General features: G+C 41.7%; 1 protein-coding gene across 1 annotated transcript in view; it reads left to right on the top strand.

The window, feature by feature from the left end:
* Nucleotides 1-23,400, top strand: part of DCDC2 (doublecortin domain containing 2) — a 144,546-nt gene that overhangs the window by 56,132 nt on the left and 65,014 nt on the right. The window contains exon 7 of the mRNA XM_068960481.1: nucleotides 6,956-7,115. Coding sequence (XP_068816582.1) covers nucleotides 6,956-7,115 — 160 coding nt within the window. The remainder of the gene's footprint in view (nucleotides 1-6,955; nucleotides 7,116-23,400) is intronic.

Below are 23,400 nucleotides of genomic sequence, written 5' to 3' on the forward strand. Positions count from 1 at the left end.
AGAATAACACAGTGATGGCAGAGTCTGTCCCTTTTCTCACAATGCTTTCTCACGAAGCATTCTGTAGATTCATCAAGCATTCTGTCCATTTATCCGGTCATCCAGCCATCCATCCAACACATGTTTAACAAGCACCTACTGAGTGCCAGGAATTCCTTCAAGCAGCTGGCAGAGAGTGGTGACAAGCTTTCAGACCGCACGGAACTTTTGTTCCAGTGCCTGTGTCTGTGTGGGGCGGGGAGGGGTGGAAGAACGGGGGTAGACAGACTGTCAGTGTCTAAACAAATATATAATTTCAGGTGGTGATCAGTGCCATGAGGACAATAAAATGTCGCAGGGCATTTGTTGATATAAAATGCTCTGAGACTGAGACTTTAATGAGGTAATGGCAGCCAGCCATACAAGGTGGGGGCAGGGGAGAAAGAGCCTCCATAGCAGGCCCTCAGGAAAGAGCTTGGCATAAAGAAAGGGGACAGAAAGAAGGCTGGGGTGGTCTGTGATGAGATTGGAGAGGCAGGCAGGGCCCAAGGGTGCAGGCCGTGGGTGGAGTTTGGATTTGATTCCCTACCATTTGAGGGGCAGAGGAAGGGAGAGATGGCATTTGATTTCTATCTTTGAAAGATCATTCTGGCTGTGTGTGGTGTCTGCAGAGAAGTGGGTGGGGCAAGAATAGAAGCAGGAGACAGTGGGACGGCTGGAGTCCTGAGTGATGCGGGCGACTGGGACAGAAGGCAGCGGGGGCTATTGCATGTTGTCACCGATGGCTGCATTCATCCAGTGGCCATTTATTGAGTCCATACTATGTCCCGAGCACTAGGAGAAGGGGGACGACAGAAGATGAGATGGTTGGATGGCATCACCGACTCTGTGGACATGAGTTTGAGTAAAATCTGGGAGTTGCGTGATGGACAGGGAGGCCTGGCGTACTACGGTCCATAGGGTTGCAAAGAGTCGGATATGACTGAGTGACTGAACTGAACTGAACTGTTTTAGTGCTTGTGGGGAAGGGGAGGCAGAGATTCCAGAGAACACCATAAATGTCTGAAGCCTCCATTCTGGAGGAGGAAAAAGACAAACTAATACACAGTTGATATTAACCAGGGATAAACTTGAAGAAACATGTATCAGGATATGAGAGGAGAAAGTTAGAGAGGGTGCAGTACCCCCTGGGTGGCCAGGGTGGGCCTCTTGTAGGAGATTATATTCAGCAGAGGGGCATAATCCCCTGGGCACACAGTGAGGTTCCATGAAACCTATCTAGTGGATTTGTGAGTGACTGGCCGTGAACCACACGGAGAGAACATTCTACATCGGGAATACTCAGGAACTTTTTAAGGGAAGGATCAGTTTGCTCCTTTCCTTTAACTAATTGGTTCCCTGGAGAATGTACATATTTTCAAGATCCTTAACCGCTTGGCACGGAGTTGGGGTGAGTGTGAGTGAAGGGGACGATGGGTGAGCTGGCTTACAACTTAAGGAGCTACTTACTGTTCAGTTCAAGGGAAGGCATCCCTGAACTCGTGATGCAAATCAAAGGGGACCCAGAGTTGGACTTTTAGGAATTCTTTTCTCCACAAGCTTTCTAGGAATGGCTGTATTGCATAAGGAAGGGAAGTGTGGGTGGGGGCCTGATAGAGCTTAAAAAAGAGAGAAAGCTGCTACAGTCTCCATAGAGGACCTGCTGTGCAGAAGTGATGGGTCAGCAAGGCCCCACCCTTGTGGCAGGAAGTGTAGGTAATAGGGTTTGGGGTAAAGGTGAGGAGGTTCGGTGCGGGGGGGGGGGGGGGGTCCAGCAACCCTTTCAAAACAGCCAGGCAATGCCCTGTGCAAAGCAGGAAAAGACCAGAAGTCACCACTCATACAGACACGGGGGGTCACAGAAACAAGTACTTTGAGATTCTAGCCTGGAAAACAAAAGGAAGCAATAAGGGAATCCTCTGAAGTTTTATTAAGTTTGAAAAATTAACCCACCAGAGGGAGGGTGTCTCTAGGTGTGAGGTTTCAGCGCACAGAGTCCAAGCGCCCTCTAGTGGAAGAGACATAAAAATCAGGGACATGCTTGAAAGTTGGAGCCAAAGGCTACCTTACATTGTCCTCTGCTGCCGCCGCCGTTGCTGCTGCTGCTGCGTCGCTTCAGTCGTATCCGACTCTGTGTGACCCCATAGACGGCAGCCCACCAGGCTCCCCCGTCCCTGGGATTCTCCAGGCAAGAACACTGGAGTGGGTTGCCATTTCCTTCTCCAATGCCGGAAAGTGAAAACTGAAAGTGAAGTCGCTCAGACGTGCCTGACCCTCAGCGACCCCATGGACTGCAGCCTTCCAGGCTCCTCCGTCCATGGGATTTTCCAGGCAAGAGTACTGGGGTGGGGTACCATTGCCTTCTCTGTACGTTGTTCTCAGTTGTCCTTAATTCCCAAGTGGCTAATACATCTTGTGATCAACAATTTACAGATTCAAATATGACAGTTGCTCAGGTTTTGGTGAGAAAACATGATTACCCATGTATCACAAAGTCATAGTGAAAGGTCGATTCTGAAGTTTCCAGAACTCCATTTTGCCTTTTGGGAACCTGTGTCCAGTTTGGATAAAAAGATTTCTCACACTTCCCATCAGCAAATACACAGAGAAACACCAGCCTGAGTCTGAGTGTGGTCCCCTGCTCACAAGGTCTCCTGGATGCTCCGCTGAAATACACACACTGTGAGTGCTGCTGTGTGCGGCAAATCCCTCACAAAATCACTTTAGGAGGGATTTTGTGATGCATTATGGCTTTTGTGTCTTTGGCACATGTTCGTGAAGGCTTAAAGTGAGTTTACCATGGTAATGACAGAAACCTGAGTTGACTCGGTCTTGTTGGGAAGAGCCTAGGGAATTATCCAAAACAATCCCAATCTGAGTAGAGCAAGGGGGTGATCGAAGGGCTCTTTTTAGTTTTCTGTTGGTCTGAGCCAGAGGTTTGCTATTTCTATCAGGTATTTTGATATGTGTGTGAGGGAAAAAACAGGACAGTGCTTGAGTGATCACATAGGGTCTAGTGTTTGCATGGGATGCCCTGTAAAATGAGGCTGCTGCTTGATTTCTTCCACTTAGGTATAAAATCGCAATCTATTACTTCCAGGTGACTTTTTAAGGGAATCAAACCATATGATAGCTGTTTCTAGTCCCTTGGGAACTAGCAAGTGTCAGTGTAGCAGAAAAGTCAAAACTGGGTAACTTTGAGAAAGTTAATTCCTTCATCTGAAAAAATGCCTATCTATGCATTTGGTAAATATTTGTGTTTATGAGTATTTAGCACACAAGCTACTCAGTAATGTTATCTTATCAACTAACAGCAGTATGAGATGACAATCTTATTCCCTATGCCCCATAAATAGCAATGACTATCCCATTTATGAGTCAAATGTAGAAGTCTCAAAAAAGAAAGGAAGATCCCTCTGCTATTCCTCTGCCCTTCCCTCTCTATATATAATTTGTCTATGTATTATCTATAATTTATATAATGAACTATGTAAATAGATAAGTATATAATTTATACTATATAATTTATTTATATTTGTATTTATTGCACGTTTTTATTTTTTAGATGCATCTTGTTTTCTTTTTTTATTGTATATCGGAGTATAGTTGATTTACAGTGTTATGTTAGATTCAGGTATAGCAAAGTGATTCAGTTATATACATATATCCATTTTTTTCAGATTCTTTTCCCACTCAGATTATGACAGAATATTGAGTAGAGTTCCCGGTGCTATAAACGTGTTTTCTTTTTAAAATAGAAAACATCTGAATTCTTTCCCGTTTTCTAATTACAAAGCAATTATTTTTTTCTAAGTTTAATTTGTGTTGTGTTAGTCACTCAGTCGTATCTGACTCTTTGCAACCTCACGGGCTGTAAACCCTCCAGGCTCCCGTCCATAGAATTTTCCAGACGAGAATCCTGGAGGGGGTTGCCATTCCCTCCTCCAGGGGATCGTCTCCACCCAGGGATCGAACCTGGGTCTCATGCATTGCAGGCAGATTCTTTACTGCCTGAGCTACCAGGGAAGCTAAGTTCAGTTTAGTTCTTGTCAAGTGCCCGGCAATTAGTCATTAATCAGTATTTGAATGCATGTGTGTGCATTACCAAAGCTATGCCTCATATAGTTATTGGAATCAACTAGTCTTTCTTGATGCTCCAGAATCAGTCTTTTGAGTGTCCCTGGCAACCCAATCCAGTACTCTTGCTTGGAAAATCCCATAGACTGAGAAGCCTGGTAGGCGACAGTCCATGGGGTCACAAAGAGTCGGACACGACTGAGTGACTTCACTTTCACTTTCACTTTCATCAGAAACGCAGTAAATCAGAACTTCTTGTACATTCAGCAAGAGAGTTGATGCTTAAAATCATGTGAATTCTCAGTCTCCCCAAGATGCAGTGTCTGCTTCTCCCTTGTTTTACCCCTTTTGAAAAAAAAAAACAACCACCAAAAAAACCCCTGTCATGATGAGATCCAGAGTTTTGCTTTCTTTGTTTCATTTTAGTCCTGATAAATTGAACAGCATCTCTGAACATTCTAGTAGGCTTGCTAGAAGGGTTACTCCTCTCATTCAAGGCTTTTAAAGTTTTAGAATCTTGAGATGAATAGACTAATTTGAAAATAGACTAGAATGTGAGACCAGGCTGATGGTTCCTTCTCATATGATGGTTTTGGAATCTCTACTGTAATCACATTAGCCATTTCTCCTGCCTGGCAGTTTATGGCTTTGCAAGAAATAATCATTGAAGAAAAGGAAAGAAAAAAGACGTCAACTCTGGTTGCAGTTAATGCAATAATTAAGTGGAAACTGTATGTTTAAATTGCAGTTGGAATAGGAAATTAAATTATGCAAAAAAGTGTTATAGATTTGGACAAGTTTTCATACTGTTAATAAATCTATGCATAATTCATTTTCTTGTAGGCTATGACAAAATAGCATAAATAACTTCATTTGTAAAGCTGTGAAATTTTCTATTCTTAATTGGGTGATAGCTAAAGCTATTTAAACACTTCTGGATGACTGAATATCTAAATGTTTAAAATGAGCAGTTATAATAGGTTTCTAGGCAGATTTGTTTATTTAACATTACTACATTTATTTTCAGATACTAGCATAGTACAGATGTTGCATAAAATTGCACCCAATATGGTGTAAATTTGATATGATTTTTAAGAAAAAGATATTAACTCTCTGCTCTTGGAGGAAACCCTCTGATAGTCCTTGAATAAAACTACATGCTAGACACTGTTTTTTTTTTTTTTTCTTGTTTAGTCGGTAAGTCGTGTTCAACTCCTTTGCAAACCCATGGACTGTAGTCTGCCAGGCTTCTCTGTCCTCGGATTTCCCAAACAAGAATTCTGGAATGGGCTGCCATTTCCTTCTCCAGGGGATCTTCCCTACCCAAGCATCAAACTCACGTCTCCTGCATTGCAGGCAGATTCTTTACCACCAAGCCACAAGGGAGGCCCGCCAGGCACTATACCAGTTACTTTATAAATGTTACCATTTCATTTCATGTAAGAGACCTAACAGCAGGCACATTAACCCCATTCAATTGATAAGGGGTCTGTGGGGTCGCAAAGAGTCAGACACGACTGAGCGACTGAACTGAACTCAACTGAACTGATACGGAAATAGGTTCCAAGAAGGTAGGAACTAGTTACCTCACGGTCCCATTGGTGCTTGGTGGCAGTGCAGTGACTCTGAGTCAGGGTCTCTAAAACTCACATTATTTCTGCTACCTGCAGCCTCACACCTCACATACTCAGGTAGGTGCAGCACCTGAGTGTCCTAAGGCCAAGGCTGTCTTTTAGGAGGGAGTTTCTTGCACTGAGAATCAGCACAGCTGTTTCTTGGGTTACAGGGGCCACCACTGTAGTGGCTCTTATGCGGCTCCCCAGGGACTGTACGTGCGCCCACCACAGCAGCCGCTGAGCTCAACCTCACCTTCACGCTGGGAAGCCCCCTTTTCAGAGGCAAGGTCTTCATTTCGAGATGCACATGGGAATCAGAGGCAACCACCATAGGTGTGGTCAGCGGGGTTGTCTTGCAGGAATGGTGGCGGGGGGTATGTTGTCTTGAGCTGCTTGTGTCTATGTTGCTCTGGATTTGTGATTCATAGAGATGGTGGACGTCACCAACAGATGAGTCGCTATTGCAGGTTTTCTTTAAGCACAGTGCGCACCGGCTTATATGATGATACCTGTGTGCTCACTGTGACAACTCATTAAGAAGGTATTTCTTGATTAGCTGATCAAACTGGGTTTTGTCATCATTCCTCATCCAATAGTTATCTGCTGATTCTTCTGAAAGGTGCAGGAGGAAGAGGATGGGTGAGACAGCGGACTGGCTCTGGTCTTTGCTGGCTGTGACCTTGGCCAGGCTTAACCTCTAAGCCTCATTTGCTTGTCTATATGATGGGGCGATAACAGTACCTATTTCTCAGGGTATAAGGACTGAGTGAGACAGTTTCATAGCAACACCTGGTACATATCAATACTCAGCAGTTGTCAAGTGCTATTACTTGTTTAAAAATATTTTTTGATGTGGACCATTTTTTAAAAGTCTTTAACATTTATTACAATATTGCTTCTGTTTTATGGTTTTTTTTTTTTTTTTTTTTGGACTGCAAAGCATGTGAGAGATTAGCTCCCTGATCAGGGATTGCATCTGTACACCCTGCATTGGAAGGAGAAGTTGTAACCCCTGGACTGCCAGGGAAGTCCCTCAAGTGCTATTATTTTTATTCTCCTTCCCCTGGTAGACCCTTCCTCTGCCACCGGGAAGAATTTAATGTGGGTAATGGACAGAAGCAGAATCAGCACAGAACGCCCACCCCTGGCCCCTGCCCCCTTTTATCACATTAGTGACTTGACTTGTACTTATCACTCAAGGCGTTCATCAGCCAATAGTTAAGAGTTAATCTTTTGCCACGTAGGGAAATGATCGCCAGTCTAAGTCGACAGTTGGATCCAGTGACGACTCATCTCCTCAGCCCCCAAAGAGGAAAGGGAAAAAAGATGCGAATTCAGAAAAACCCACGAAAGGGAAACAAAATGCCAAGTTAAAGAGTTCACCACAAACAATCCCAAACAGTGGTAAGTTTGTTATTATTATTATATTGTTATTACTGATGATCATTATTTTAAGGTTGTGATACAGTTTTAATTTGTAAGTAGACCTGTTTGTTTTCCTGGACTCACATAGTATTTGTCACTTATGAGAGTTTTCAAAGAAGACTTTCTGTGTATGAGAGATTGCTGGTGTTTTTCATGCTTAATTTCTAGTTGTAATTAGCAATTGTGCTATGAGGATATGCTTCAAGAGAAAATATTTCTTGAGTGTTCTTATTGAGAAAGGTAAATTTTACCATCCTGTGTTCCGGCTAAAAGTGCTTGATTACCATTTTTACCACCTACTTGTGATCTCTCTTATGTGTGTGTCTACAACTCTTGTTCACATTTATTACTAACTGCTTTTAGTCACAGATCACTTTTTCAAAAAGATGTTTCACTGATATCCAAGAGAACACCCACACAACTTTACCAATAATGGTATGTACTGAATTATTAATAGTTACATACCTTGCATTACCAGGTGAGAGACAGTATAAAATTATTTAAAGCATTTTGCATTAATACAAGATTAGAGGATAAAAGTGTGATAAACTAGGGCTTCCCTGGTGGCTCAGCTGGTAAAGAATCCACCTGCAATGTGTGAGACCTGGGTTCGATTCCTGGGTTGGGAAGATCCCCTGGAGAAGGGTATGGCTACCCACTCTAGTATTCTGGCCTGGAGTATTCCATGGTCTGTATAATCCATGGGGTTGACTAAAGGGGCATGCTGTCAGAATTGTGACCTTTTCACGTTAGCTTTTTATAAAGATAGGCTCTTTCTGGTTTCACTCCAAGAGTGGTCTCAGTTGGGTGAAGACATGAGTGTGGGGTGATGCTGTGGGCAGCTGGGCTGGCTGGGACACGGCTGGAGGAGTGACTGCTTCTCCCTCCCCCTGGGATCCACTCACCTCCACAGGAAGACATGCTGGGCTGCTCTGAAAAAGGGGTGAATGGGATCAAGGTTCAGATTCATGGCCAGAGCTCTGTCTTCCTCCTGAGAGCTCCAGCTCATTTCAAAGTCCATACAAAGCGTCACATTAGAATCACAGCTCACATGGGGTTCACAGCTAAGGAGACAGCACAAATTTGTGTGAGGGCTTGGACGATGCTGCTCAGATGGTTACAGGGTCAGAAGAAGTGCAAGACGAAGTTAAAAGAGCAGGTGAAATGAAGGAGTCGATTCCACAAGAAGAAAGTGGAAGGGGCTTAAGGTTTCAAAGATTTAAATGATAATTAGCTGGAAGCCCAGAGTCCTAGATTCTTGTCCCAGTTCTGCTCTTGACTTTGGGCAAGTTATTTAACTTTCTTTGGCCCCATTAGCTTTCTGCAACATGTGGGTTCATATTAAGATTTATCTTTATAGTTTTAATTTTATCTTTAAGTTTGTTCAGTCCTTTCCAGTGACCATGAAATGTGGAAGCCAGGATAAAATGTAGTCAATGGATGTTTCATGAATGCTTGTTGTATGGAAAAAGTGAAAGTGTTAGTTGCTCAGTCATGTCTGACTCTTTGAGACCCCGTGGACTGTAGCCTGCCAGGCTCCTCTGTCCATGGAATTCTCCAGGCAAAAATACTGGAGTGGGGTTGCCATTCCCTTCTCCAGGAAATCTTCCTGACCCAGGGATTGAACCCAGGTCTCCTTCATTCCAGGCAGATTCTTTCCCATTGTTGTATGGCAGGCATCAAAGGAAAAAGCTAGCCTGAAAAAACATGCCTTACATGTGAACATTAAAAATAACAGAGGGTTTATTTTAATCAGTATATATGAGACTGCAAAACCATCAAGGCCATGGGATATGTCTTACTAGTTTATTTTTTTCGATCCCCAATAACTAGGTCTGAGAGATGAGACACTTAATAGATACTGGTGAATGAATGATGGAAGTTACAAAATGGATGTCTCTGTAATATTTTAAAACCCACTAAGAAACAAGACTCATGTTAAACTTTTCATGAATCATTTTCGATTAAAGGCTTTCATGAAATGTTACTTGCTTATTTTCTGTGTGGCTCTTAGTAGCTTATGAAAATCCTAGGTCCTACTCTCATTCTATTTTTTGAAAATCTTTAGATTTAGCAGTTTTCCCTCAAGAGAGAGGGGGCCATCATCTCTTCAGGTTATTTCACTCATGGAAATATGGAAACACAAGAAGCTGAATCAGCATTTCCATGTGTTACAGGACAGTAACCATTATTAAAAAGTCAAATTATCAGTGTTTTTGCCTTTGTAGAAATTCATAGTTTTCTCTTTTTTTAAAGATTTTTTTCCCTGATATTTTCAAGGATCTCTTTAAAAGATTTGTTGTTGATGTGGGCCATTTTTAAAGTGTTTATTGAATTTGTTATAATATTGCTTCTGTTTTGAGTTTTTTTTTAGTGTTTTGGCTGCGAGGCTTGTAGGCTCTTAGCTCTCCGACCAGGGATCAAACCCGTACCTGCTGCTTTGGAAAGCAAAGTCTTAACCACTAGACCGCCAGGGAAGGCCCCACAAATAGTTTTCAACAATAGTTTTATCTGTGGGAGTGAAACTAACCAAAACATGTTGAACATGAAAACAAGTCACATTTTTAAAGTGCTAAGAAAATGTAGAAGACCTCAGCTATTCTTCCCCAGTCTTCAGAGAATCTGCACTGGTTTTAATTGCCCACGTTAAGTGTACATTTTGCAATGTGGTTTTATAATGTGTAGATAGTAGGTTTTCACTGCTGTATCTCGGTGTTACATAGGACAATGGCTGGTGTCTTTTAAATGAAGGTTTGGGGAATTTTTGTTCCCAGTAAGAGGCTTTTGGGCTTCCCAGGTAGTGCTAGTGGTGGAGAACCTGCCTGCCAGTGCAGGAGACGTAAGAGACGCAGGTTTGATCCCTGGGTCAGGGAGATCCCCTGGAGAAGGAAATGGCAATCCACTCCAGCATTCTTGCCTGGAGAATCCCATGGACAGAGGAACCTGGCGGGCTACAGTCCATGGGGTCGCAGAGTCGAACCCGACTGAAGCAACTTAGCACGTACATGTGCACAAGAAGCCTATACCGTGGATTTAGAAGCATATACAAGAGTTTAGATGACACATCTTGTATCTTTTCATCTTGATAGAAAGAACATATGACCTGGAAAATGAATCTTGGCTTCCAAAACAATTTTCCCAGGGAAAATTAAAAAAAGCTTTTGTACCGTTTATGAGATTAAATCATCATTTGGTAAGTTTAAGGATATTAGCTTAAATCCCTACTTTTGAAAATTGAGCTATTTCTCCTTATCAGATCTCCCTCCAGATGCCTTTGGCTTTAGGAGATTTTCTAGGTTATATTAGCAAAAGTAATGGTCTTTATTTCTCTCTCTCTCTCTCTCTTTTTCCTCTTTCAATCTCCAAATTCAGTTATTATTGCAGTTGCTTTTTGCTTTAATAGCATCTGTTTTAGTAATTAGAACCAAGTGTGTGATTTTGGACATTTGTGCCTCCAGAGGGCTCTTATTCTTTAGAAAGGGAAAAGCAATAAAAACTTGAAACAAAATGAAAGGGAAGGTATATAGAGAGTCAAGATAATGAGCCAAAAATGCAGGAAATTAATACTGCATTGCATATTTGAAAGTTGCTAAGAGGGTAGATCTTAAAAGTTATTACAAGAATAAAAATTTTGTAACCATGAATGGGGACAGATTTTGACTAGACTTATTGTGATGATCAATTCTCAATATATACAAATATCACATCAAAGAATGCAAGAATTCTATTTTAGAGATAAAACAGTTTTTGATGCTTAAAATATTTTAAATTTGGAATGATGTAATCTATCCAATTTTATTCCTAAGTGTTAAAATTTTAGAGTTAAGATGCATAACTATGCTTCCTTCAGAGCATATGTTAAACTGTGAAGATTTTTTATCAGTGTTCTTTAGTGTTCTCATATTAATTAGAAAAAAAGAGAGACTTCATAGGCTATCTTGATTTTTGCAATCATTGCGATTATAGTTATACATTTTGGCCTTTTATGTTTCTGCTGATATTTATTGATATTCTGATATCTAATGCTTCAGGAATGAGCAGTGCTGATAACAGTCTGTAGATGGCAACCTGGGTCTAATTTTATTTCTTTTTCTATTTTCTTCATTTTTTTCCCCGACTCAGTTTCTCTCTATAACAGTAAAGCTTAATAATTCAGGCAGAGCTTTGACATATTTCTTCAGGGAAACAAATCTCATTTTCTTTTGGTAGCCAAGATGCAAAGTAAGATTGGTTGGTGATTGATGAAGTTGGGCGTGAAATGCATTTTTAGTGCTGCATTTAAATACCGGCTTAACTGACCAGCGTATGTTTTCCTTACACTTTCCACCTGAGTGGTGCCTGAAGATAGGTTACAGAGGCTGTTAACTAGTTATGGTCCCCTCTCTGAGAAAAATTTTAATAATGATTTCTTTAAAGTGTTTTGGGATTGATTGCATTCATTGATATTTTAAATAATTTTTACATTAAAAAATTTAGTGTTTTTAGAACTCTTGGAACACAGGAAGTATAGTGGGTTTAAGGCTCCTTCGAAATACTGGGAAAGCTATAGAGAAAATAGCTTAGTCTGTACTGCTGTGGTTTATGTGGTATTGATAGCTATATATTTTTTAAAGCAGAGTATTAAAATGTAAGCTTCCCCGGTGACTCAGTGGTAGAGAATCTGCCTGCCAGTGTAGGAGATGTAGGTTTGGGAAGATCCCTGGAGAAGGAAATGGCAGCCTACTCCAGTATTCTTGCCTGGGAAATCCCATGCACAGAGGAGCCTGGTGGTCTATAGTCCGTGGGGTCTCAAAAGAGTGGGAGATGACTAAAGTAACAACAATTAGAATGTAAGCAAAACCAAGACCTGTTCCTTCTTTTTCTTTTGCCACACAGTGCAGCAGGCGAGGTCTTCATTTCCCTGCTGCTGCTGCTAAGTCGCTTCAGTCGTGTCCGACCCTGTGCGACCTCATAGATGACAGCCCACCAGGCTCCCCCGTCCCTGGGATTCTCTAGGCAAGAACACTGGAGTGGGTTGCCATTTCCGTCTCCAATGCATGAAAGTGAAAAGTGAAGTTGCTCAGTCGTGTCCGACTCTTAGCGACCCTATGGACTGCAGCCCACCAGGCTCCTGGATTTTTCCAGGCAAGAGTGCTGGAGTGGGGTGCCATTGCCTTCTACCAGAGAGCAAACCTGTGCCCCCTGTAGCGGAAGGACAAAGTTCTAACCACTGGACTGTCAGGGAATCCCCACGATTAGTTTTCTTTTGAAGGATGCGATTCCCTTTCTGTTTCCACGTGTGGGCATGCTTGTAGAAACACACGGGCTAGTACCCTTGATGTAGTTCCTGGCTTGTTCCCAGAATAGTTCAATGAATTTCCAAGGATCGTGTGATGTTTAGACTCATGAATGATGGGGGGCAGGCGCACGGCCGGGGAAGGATGTCTGAATATTGTGACTTTACTGGGTGACCGCCCTTGGGTAGTCATGCTCTTGAATTTTTCTAATACTTACAACCTGCATGGGGTTTGCTGCGTCGCTCTGAGCCTGAAGTGTTACAGCAGTCCGTCCTCAGAATCGGATCAGGGAACATGGAAACTTGAACTGCTTTTGTTCAGCTGATGAACCAGCTCAGGCACTTGCCTGGTTCCTCATCACAGGCGACTCAGGATACAAATGGAAAGCAAGGGACTTCCTGGTGGCTTCTGATATCAGGAATGTCTGTGATGCCGATAGTGGGAGGTGACGGTGGAGGGAGGGGGAAGAAGTAGTCATGGGATTTATTACATTTCCTCCTCCCCAACTTCCTCTTTCTGTTGCCAGCCCTGCAGTGAAATAAAACCAGGAGGGGGGCTTGGTCTATTGGAGGATCAGCAGCTGCGAGGGCATCATTTACACTCGAGACACAGATAAGCTCTGGGTGGAGAAGATGCCCTGGAGGAGGAAATGGCAACCCACTCCAGTATTCTTGCCTGGAAAATGCCATGGACAGAGGAACCTGGTGGGCTACAGTCCACAGGGTTGCAAAGAGTCGGACACAACTGAGCTCACACACGTGTACACGTACACACACAGATAACCAGCCAGCAGAGTATTGTGCTCAGAGTAGCACACAGTGTTGAGAGTGTGTGTGTGTGTGTGTGTGTGTGTGTGTATGTGTAGGCTGGTCCATTATGCCTACACTTGTGGTGACGATTGTAATTATGGGTGACAAATTCCAAATGCAGAGTAACAGTGCAATTCTGAAGTTTATGTCCCATCAGTGTAGTGGTCTTCCTTCAGTCACTGTCCCTAGTTCAGTGTCAGAAACCTTGTGTGCACAGCACCAGGAAAAATAAAAATGCATTAACATCTCAGATCAAAAACAGAAGCAGAGTCATTCTGTAGAGTCATTGAACACCAACAAATAATAGCAAGAAAATGGATTTAAACAGTACTTAGAGATTCGAAGAAAATGATAGTTCAGAATTCTAAAAAAATTTTGTTTTTGTATGAGATGAAATTTCACAGTCTGAAAATGAATGATTATTCCTCCATATCTGTAAAGCTACCAAAAATATCCAATGGAACGAATAGACAGTTCCCGTGTGAGATGAGCCCAACTTGTATTAAGAGCGAAAGGGAACAATGACTTTTACTTAATTAAAGAAGACCATCTTTTGCTCCTCACTGGCATCAGAGTTTTCAGTGGCTTCATCTAATTTCGGAATGAGTGGTGTGGGCTGTCATTGTTCTGAAAGATGAGAGGGTTAGCCATCTAGGACAGAAACTTAAAAGGAACCAGTAAGCGCTATTACTAACAAACAGTCTCCATATTTTCTCTGGTGCTTTTCACCCTCGCATGTTTTGGATCCATTACACTTTCAGCTTGGTAAGGTTTGCTAACTGAAACAAGAGTTCCAGATCTAATTACCACGACACTTGATAGCATTTGGATGGATGAGTTCACCCCTTAGGAATTTTTATTTTCTGAGCAAACATCAGATGGAAGGGACAAAAGGAATAAAATTTTCTGTAGTAGATAGATAGATATAAGGCAATTTTTCATTCGTGAGGCAGGCAGGTTTGCTGTCTAATTTTTAGAAATTAGTTGAGAGAATCATCAAATTCTCTTTAGACTTTATTCCCAGGTTCACCCTGAGGTTCTAATTTAGAAGAACGATTATGGTTATTTAGCATTTTCATCATAATGAAACGTTAATGAAAATGAATGTGAAAACACTTCGATAAAGTACGAAGTGCCTGAAGAGGCTAGTGGTTAATAGCAGTATCTATGTAAGGAGATATGAATTAGTTTGAAATGGTCTCCACGTCAGAAATGAAGAACTTTAGTATCTAGAATTAGGGAGCCTGGAGATGGGGAAGTGAGGAGGGTCCTTGTTGTTTTTTAAATTCTTTAATTTTTAAATTTTATTGAAGTATAGTTAATTTACAATTTTTGTTGCACAGCAAAGTGATTTAGTTATATATATATGCATATATATCTTCTTTTTCATATTCTTTTCCAGTTTGGTTTGTCACAGAATGTTGAATACAGCTCCCTGTGCTAAACAGTGGGACCTTGTTGTTTATCCATCCTATATATAATAATTTGCATCTGCTAATCCTAAACTGCCAGTCCTTCCCTCCCCAGCACTTCTCCTCCTTGGCAGCCCCAAGTCTGACCCATCTTCTAGGAGTCTGTTCCTCTTTTGTAGATACATTTCTTTGTATCCTATTTTAGATTGTACATATAAGTGATATCATATGTTATCTGTCTTTCTCTTTCTGACTTACTTTGCTTAGTTTGGTAATCTCTAGGTCCATCCATGCTGCTGCAGATGGGACTATTTTGTTCTCTTTTATGGCTGAGTAGTGTTCCTTTATATATATAAATCTACACCACGTCGTCTTTATCCATTCATCTATCGATGGACACGTAGGTTGTTCCCATGTCTTGGCTTTTGTCAATAGTGGCGCTATGAACATAGAGTTGTGTGTATCTTTTTGAGTTATAATTTGGTCTGGATATATGCCCAGGAGTGGGATTACTGGATCATATGGTAGCTCTATTTTTGTTTCTTAAGGAACCTCTCTATTGTTTCCCATGATGGTTACCCCAGTTTACATTCGAGAGGGGATCCAGTATTAATTCATGTTGCCCCAGGTAACTGCCTTCTTACTGCTTCCCTTCCTCTCCCTTTAAAGACTCACTTGCCACCCTGGTCTAAAGCTCAAAGCTAAGGAAATCTCTGCAGAATGATGAAAAGCTCAAAGGTTGGTAGGCTTAGAAAGAAGTAGGAGGAAAGAGAAGAAGAGAAAGGTCAGCAGGGGACGGGGCGGGGGGGTGGGGGCAAATCATTCCTTCTAAAAACATTTTTAAAAGCCAAAAATATCCCTACTCATTCATTTTCTTCACTCCAGTCAGTTTCTAGGTTTGTAGGTTCCAGTCAGTAGGTTTTTCTACTCTATTTGCTCCATTGCATTTTACTGTCAGCATGATGAGTCTGCTCCTTGGAGGAGAGGCATAAAGATGGGGAAAAACATGGCTTTCTTCCCATGAAGATTAAAATTGAGTTGGAGACTCAAAAACTTCTGTAGGTCAAGGTCATATATTATGGATAGCAGAAGAGGGTTCATGGAAAAGGCTTTGAGAGCAGAGGAGGGAGGCTTACATATGACTGCTGCGATTGGGAATTGATATTTGAGAGATATTCTGGGCATAGAATTGGGGGTGGGAGGAAGGAAAACCAAGACTGAGTTCAGCATTTTTAAATCATGAATGCATTTTAAACCCAGAGTAGTTAAATGTCAATTGATCTTCCAAATTAGAATAGTAATTTAATTTAACATGGGCAGGGAAGGACAGGGATTTCACAGATTTGTTTATTGGACAGTGGAGAATTGCTGTGATTTTTTGTTTGTTTGCTGGTCTTTTTTTCCCCTCCAGGCTTTTCCTGGATGGCTTAATCTTATAATGTGATTTTTTATATCCTTTCTCAGATTAACTCAGAGGTGCTTATGTACTCTTCTTAAGAATCATAATGGTGACAGAGAACATCACAGTTTACATTGAAGGCCGTTGCACATAAAAACAACAAAAATGGTGACTTCTCCTTAAAGTGACTGAAGGAGTTCCATTATTATGTATCCCTCACCACGAAATACCCTTAACGCATCCTTATGGATAGGACATGGGAATTTGTCTCCAGGTTCAACCACTTTTCTTAGACTAAGGGTTCTATTTCTGACTACTTGCAATGTCTACCTTGATTTCTCCCAGGCACCCTACATGTGCATGTCTAAAAAAAATTCTCCAAGCCTTGAATTGCCTCTGTATATTTAGTTTCCCTCACATATTCCTTGTCTCACCATACTGTGAAGCCAGAACGAAACCTGGGAGTGATTGTTCGTGGGCAGGGTCAGAGGAGGAATCTATAGTTCCTGCCAGCTGGCAGTGGAAATTCAGGACAAGACCAGTCCCTGCTCCATTCCTTTCTAATCCCCTTCCCCTCATGCCTCCCATCATTTTAACCCTGTTAACGTTAGAGTCAGCCTAGGCTTTTCCTTGTCCCTCAGTCTCCCTTGTCCCTCCTTGTCCCTTCAGTTCAGTTCAGTTCAGTTCAGTCGCTCAGTCGTGTCCGACTCTTTTCGACCCCGTGAATCGCAGCACTCCAGGCCTCCCTGTCCATCACCAACTCCCGGAGTTCACTCAGACTCGCGTCCATCGAGTCAGTGATGCCATCCAGCCATCTCATCCTCTGTCGTCCCCTTCTCCTCCTGCCCCCAATCCCTCCCAGCATCCCTTAGTCAGGGCTAATTTGCACAGAGTCTCTTGAATCTGGTTCTGCTCCCCTGGTCCCTCCTGATTTAAGCTCCCTGTTTATCCTGTAGACTTCTGCAGCCTTCTAGGTCAGATCTCCTGAGTGCCCTCCCAGTCTGTCCTTCATAACTGCCAGCCATGTCCTAAAACTGCAAACCCGTTTCTAATGGAATTCCTTTAGGAGCGTCTCTTGTTCATGGCCTTCCTTTCCCACTTCATCTTCCACCAGCCTCCGGCATGCACGTCACAGAACTCATCTAGAGCTGATGGCGTGAGCTGCTGCATGTCCTCTGTATGGGCCTAGAATACCCTCCCAGTTCCCATCAACTTTATCGTCTGTAAGACTCACTGTGGCCTCGTGGCTTCTGCCACGTTGGTCCCGACACTCTCAGCATTGAGTCTTCCTCTCTCTGGCTCCCACAGCAGTACGTGACTGTGCCACAGTGGATGTTACATGGCCTTTTCCCACTGGTCTCTGAACAGTTCACGAGCCAGGACTCTTTATCAGTGCGTTGTTCATCTTCTCCAGGGTCCAGCATCTGGCTCAGTTGCTAACATATATTAATAGTTAGCTCTCCATAAAGTGTGATGAGAGCATGATGGAATTTTTCCAAACATACTTTCCAAAGTATGACTTTTTTTTTTTTGCTATGCTTTTATTTGAATTTAGGCATTGCAATCATTTATGATGACATTTCTTGATGAGAGTTAGCTTGATTAAATCAAATTGGCTGATCAGATATCTCCCAGTAACATAGAGATTCACAAGGTCTCTGCCAGAGTGTCCAGGCAAAAGAGATATGCATCCACGTAAGTGGAGATATTTTGTTTAAATTCAAGGGGAGGTAATTGGCTAGGAAAAAAAGACTGCTTACTTAAGGAATCAATATTAAAGCTGAGGTGCAATATATGGCTCTACGTGGGGAAAACTGAAACATTAATCTCGTTATAATTTGATTTAGAAAATCCACCTGGTTCGATGGCCCCTGAATTGGTGTACTGTGCTGCCAAGATAACAGTTTTAAGAAGATACCACTAAAATACTGAGGCTATTAAAACCAAGCTGAACTGATAAATTTTCCTCAATTTATAATGTGAAATTATTCTTTGTGTAGTACTGTCTACATATCGAATTTTCCATTAATAGAGGATTTAAAAGCCACTTTGGATTGGAGATTATTTACATTTCTATTTTCTCACTTTAAATGGTGGAGCATAACTTTCTATTGAGCACCCCCACCCCCGCCATGAAATTTTACAGGAGGCTCGGTCAGCTTCCTGATGAGTCTCTTGTTCCCACACAGACCCAGGCTACTCACTCTTCTCTGTTATTTTTCTCTTGTACTCTATTCTCTTAAGCTCCAAGGAGAAGAAATGTCTGAAGTTTTGGAGATCTTTCTCTTTCCTTGAGCAGCCCAGGATCTGTCAGAAGAGCGAGTGGCTACATAGACACATACACTGTTATACCCTGGGCACATTTTTAAAAAATAAACTTCACAGGAACATATAACATATAACATATTTGGGCTTCCCTGTTAACTCAGTTGGTAAAGAATCCACCTGCAATGCAGGAGACCCCGGGTCAATCCGGGTCAGGAAGATCTCCTGGAAAAGGGATAGACTACCCACTCCAGTATTCTTGGGCTTCCCTGGTGGCTTAGCTGGTCAAGAATCTGCCTGCAATACAGGAGAACTGGCTCCGATCCCTGGGTTGGGAAGATCCCCTGGAGAAGGGAAAGGCTACCCACTCTGGTGTTTTGGTCTGAAGAATTCCATGGACTATATAGTCCATGGGGGTCGCAAAGAGTTGGACAGGACTGAGCAACTTTCACTAACATATATACAGAAGAGTGCTCAAATAAGTCAACAGTTTGATGAATCTTGAAATTGAGTGAAGTCGCTCAGTCATTTCCGACTCTTTAGAACCCCATGGACAGTAGCCCATCAGGCTCCTCCGTCCATGGGATTCTCCAGGCAAGAATCCTGGAGTGGGTTGCTATTTCCTTCTCCAGGGGATCTTCCCAACCCAGGGATTGAACCCAGGTCTCCAGCATTAGAGGCAGACTCTTTAACCTCTGAGCCACCAGGGAAGCAATTGAGTAGATCCATGTAATTTGCAGCCAGATTAAAAAAACAGAACATTATCAGTGCGAGGTCTTTTTTTTTTTTTTCCTTTTTTTTTCCCTTCTGACACTAAATACATGGTCTTTTGCACACCATTTCTCCAACTCACCAACACCAACTGGGTGTCCTACAATTCAATTCAGTCCTGACTCTGACTGCCTGAGTTAGCATCAGACTCCATAGGTTTAAGGGATCAGCCCTGCAAAGCAGCTCTCATTTCAGGTGACCGTTGCAAGTATCAGGACCCTGAGTTATCTTCACATTCTGTCTGACTTGGCTATAAAGTTGGGGGTTTCTATACCATACCCTTGCACCCCCGCCCAAACTCAGGAAAGTGCTTTGCTTACTATTACTGGTTTATTTTAAAGCATGCAACTCAAGAAGAGTCAGGTGGGAGAGATGCAAGGTGAGAGGAGGTGGAGCACAGAGCCTCCATGCCTTCTCCAAGGGCACCACCCCTCCTCCCACCCCAGCAACCTGATGGGTTCATCTTCCCAGAGGCTCTCTGTACCCGCTCATTTGGGGTTGCATTGTGATTGATGAAATCACTGGCCGTTCATGATTAACTCAATTTCCAGTCCCCCAGTAATAAGGACGTAAGGATATGGGGGCAGAATTTAGACATGAGGTGTCAGAATGGTGCCAAGACCAGAAAGTTAGAAGCACTGCTGTATATAGCTATGGATGAGATTAGACAGGCTCTAATAATGTATAAATGGTGTGGGTGTTGACACAGGTTTTGGGAGGCAATGAAGTTGGTGTAGCTTGCCTAGAGTTGTCTTGAAAATAGCGGAGTTTCATGAAATTTCTGATGACTTCTGTCTGCCGCTTCAGCTGTGGAAGCTCATATAACCTGACATTGCAACCCAAATTCCATAATCTCTAAAGTAACAGATGAAAATCCATGAAGAGTTAGAGTAGCCCTAGTTGTAACAAGTGAAAAGCATGGCCCTGCTAAACCATAAGTGAGACTCATTTGTGACCATGTAGGGTTCAGTTTTAAAGGAGCAATCTGTTCTACACATACGTGCCTGTCCGTTCTGAAAGTTCTGCAACTATCCAGTTTTGCCTTAACAAAGACAATTTGCTAAGGAAACAGGGCAGAATCCTAAACTCCAATTAGTCCCCTGCTCTATCAGAGATTAATAACACTTTAGACCTGCTGGAAGCGACTTCACATTTGAGCCCCTTCCTACTGTGTCACGGCAACGACTTGCAAATTTTAATAATAGATGTCCTCTTTGAGAAATTGCCTTTCCTTATGCTGTGGGAGTTTTTATGATTAGAACTATGCCTCTTCTCTTGCGGTTGTTTTTGAGGCATTTATGTTACCGTTTTTGCTTATCAGGAATGGTTCAAACATTTTCTAACACAGAGCAATTAATATCTGTCAGTAGAAATAAATTACATTTTTCATCGCTTGTGACACATTCTCAAATGCTGTTTGAAAGTGCCATAATTATGCATCATCATGCTATGTAATTTTGGTGCCTGGCATAGTAGTGCTTTAGGGGTATGATTTATATTTTCTGTTTTTTATTTTTTTAAGTACTGAATTCATAGGGTAGGTGTCAGGACTGGAATGTAAGTTGGGAAATGACATTTTGCAAAATAATTTGGAGTATTTCCATTCCAGTCTTTTTAAAGAATTGTTCACATATCTTATATATATATCTGTGTATGTAAATTATGTGTATTATGATTGTACCACCAATAACTTTTGCCTTAGAGCACCAAAATGCATAAATTTCCATTTGTAAAGTTGTCTTCCCCTCCCATACTGGGAAGAGAACGACTCTTAATCACTGGGGAAGGCTCATACCTCTGGAGAGGGCACTGACTTAAGGCTGTATAAACAAACCTTGCTAAAATAACCCTTATCCTCCATTAGTTTTGCCCACATAGTTACCATCTACCCCTAGAAGCCCCAGCTCCTGATTCTTTGTCTACTCACTTTGCTGCCTTTTGTTAAAATGGTATACAAGCCCCCATCCTAAGCACTTTTTTTCCATTTTCACTTCTTTTTTGTGAAGCCTCCCCATGCACATGAACAAACCTTTTCCTTTGTTCATTTTTTTTTGGTCAGTTTAATTCGCACACCCCAGTCACAAAACATTAGAAGTGTCAACTGAAAAAAAAAAAACAACAAGAACACAAGGTAGGAGTTGTGAGTTAAGTTTTATTTGGAGCAAAATGAGGACGGTGGTCTCTCAGGTAGCTCTGAAGAACTGTTCCCAAGAGGTCAAGGGCTGGTCAGTGATTTTAATGAAGGGGCTTTACGTGTAGTCAAGTACACATTTTGGGCAGAGGCTGGCTCTCGTAACAAGTCCCTGTTGGTGATTTAGTGCTTTTCTAGATATGAGAAGATGCAAGAAACTGGGCTCATGAAATCTCCTGAAAATATCTTATCTATCTGAAGGCCTATTCTGCCAGTTTTTCCCAGAGCACAGCCTGGGAACTCATTCCTGTTTCCCACCCTGAACTCCTTTCAAGGTATGTTGAAGGTCAGCTAGTGATTTCATTCTTACGGAACCTGGTAGCAAAGGACAATTTTTTAGTTGGCAGAGGGCAGAGTGAAAGTTCTTTTTCCTCCCCTACATAACGTATTTCATCCTGTTAGACTGTAGTCAGTGATCCTATTGAAATCACTATTTCCTATTGAAAATAGTGCTGTTTTCTATTATCACTATTAGAAAATAGTCTTATTTCCTATTGAAATAGGAAAAAAGGAGCTTTAACTCTCAAAATTGCAGTTCAAATAATTTTTGCTGCTTAAATGTAGTTAGCATAAAGGGAAATGGGGTCAGGAAGGGACCAGAATCACTTACTCAACAAGTCTATCTCCAAGCACTGGGCTAAGTCTACAATATTTATGAGAAATGTGGTTCTCCACGTAAGAAATGGTCAGTCCTTTCAGTGAAGTCTCTCCTCACTCTCCATCACTTAACTTTTTTCTTTTTCAATTGAATAATTTGGTTGGGTTTATTTAGTTTTGGATAAAATATGCACAGGGGTCTAATTAAGCTAGATACTTAAAATATATCCATCCCTTATGTTGAAACTGCTGAAATTATTCGTTCAGGAAAGGCTATGTTACTGTATGACATAGCAGCATGGCTGTGAACAAAGTTGGGGCTTTACTATGTGAAAATTTTAGAAAAGAAGCTGTATTGAACCTCTCAGTTAAGTAAATTAAAAAAACAAAAAACTTAGTGAATAGAAAATTGTCTTCCTACAGGGAACTCAAACCATATGATCCCTATGTAGAATTTTAGTAGTTTATACTAGTTAAATAGGTTTCAGCAAATCTAACCCATCTCCACAGAGTTGTGATTGTAGTATATTTTTAATTATGGAGGCATTGAAAGCAATCAGCTCACATTAACTTTCTTTTAAATGGAATCGTATAGCACAGCCTTTCACGTTACTAATTCCTTTGTTTAGGGAATCACCCAGTATTGTTAAATGAGTCAATTCAGAATGAATGGTTTTTTTTTTTGGTAGGACTGAGTTTTAATATATTGAATGAGCATAACGGAAATCAAAGTAGAGGAACCTTCAAGATTACGGTCACCTCATTTTACACCTTTCTATTTCATTCCTGAAAACAAATACCCAAAATGATTAAACAGAAAAAAAGAAACTAAAGCTTTTCACGGGATGGCACGTTGGTAATTGGCAGTTACAGTTTTAAAGGCGCGAGGGCACTAGGTTAATTGGCATTCTGTGAAGACAGATGCTTTATATTTTCAAACATCTTTCTAGCTATTCCCCCCTGAGCTCCCATTTTAATTTAACATGTATGCAGAAGTTCATATTTTGAAAGTGTTTATAGTCATTTTTATTTGTTGGATTTTTTCTATGAGATGGATTGGCACATCTTTCTGTATGGGCTAGTCATCAATACATGGAGTATCAGGCGTATAATAAACAGATGTTTCTGCCTGCAAGGGAATTACCAATTAAAATTTGCCTCTCAGTGTCTTACTATTCCAGAGGTCCTATGGTGACCCTTGTTTAATCACACATCCCCTGCCGCTTAAATTGGCTTTAGTGAATTGTGCCCACTACCGATTAAGGACTTCTGTGTGCCAGCCACTATGCTGAACTGCCTATGCATGTTGTTGTTGTTCAGTCATTAAGTCATGACCAACTCTTTGTGACCCCATGGACTGCAGCCCGCTCGGCCCCTCTGTCCATGGAATTCTCTAGGCAAGAATGCTAGAGTGGGTTCCCATTTCCTTCTCCCTCTATGCACATGGTATAATTTAATTTTCATAACAGTGCCATCAGGCAGTTACTATCTCAGGTTTATGGATAAGGGACCTGAGACTTGAAGAAGTTCAAGCTGTGTAACTT

Source organism: Capricornis sumatraensis, chromosome 22, assembly GCF_032405125.1.
Source record: "Capricornis sumatraensis isolate serow.1 chromosome 22, serow.2, whole genome shotgun sequence".
Lineage (NCBI taxonomy): Eukaryota > Metazoa > Chordata > Mammalia > Artiodactyla > Bovidae > Capricornis > Capricornis sumatraensis.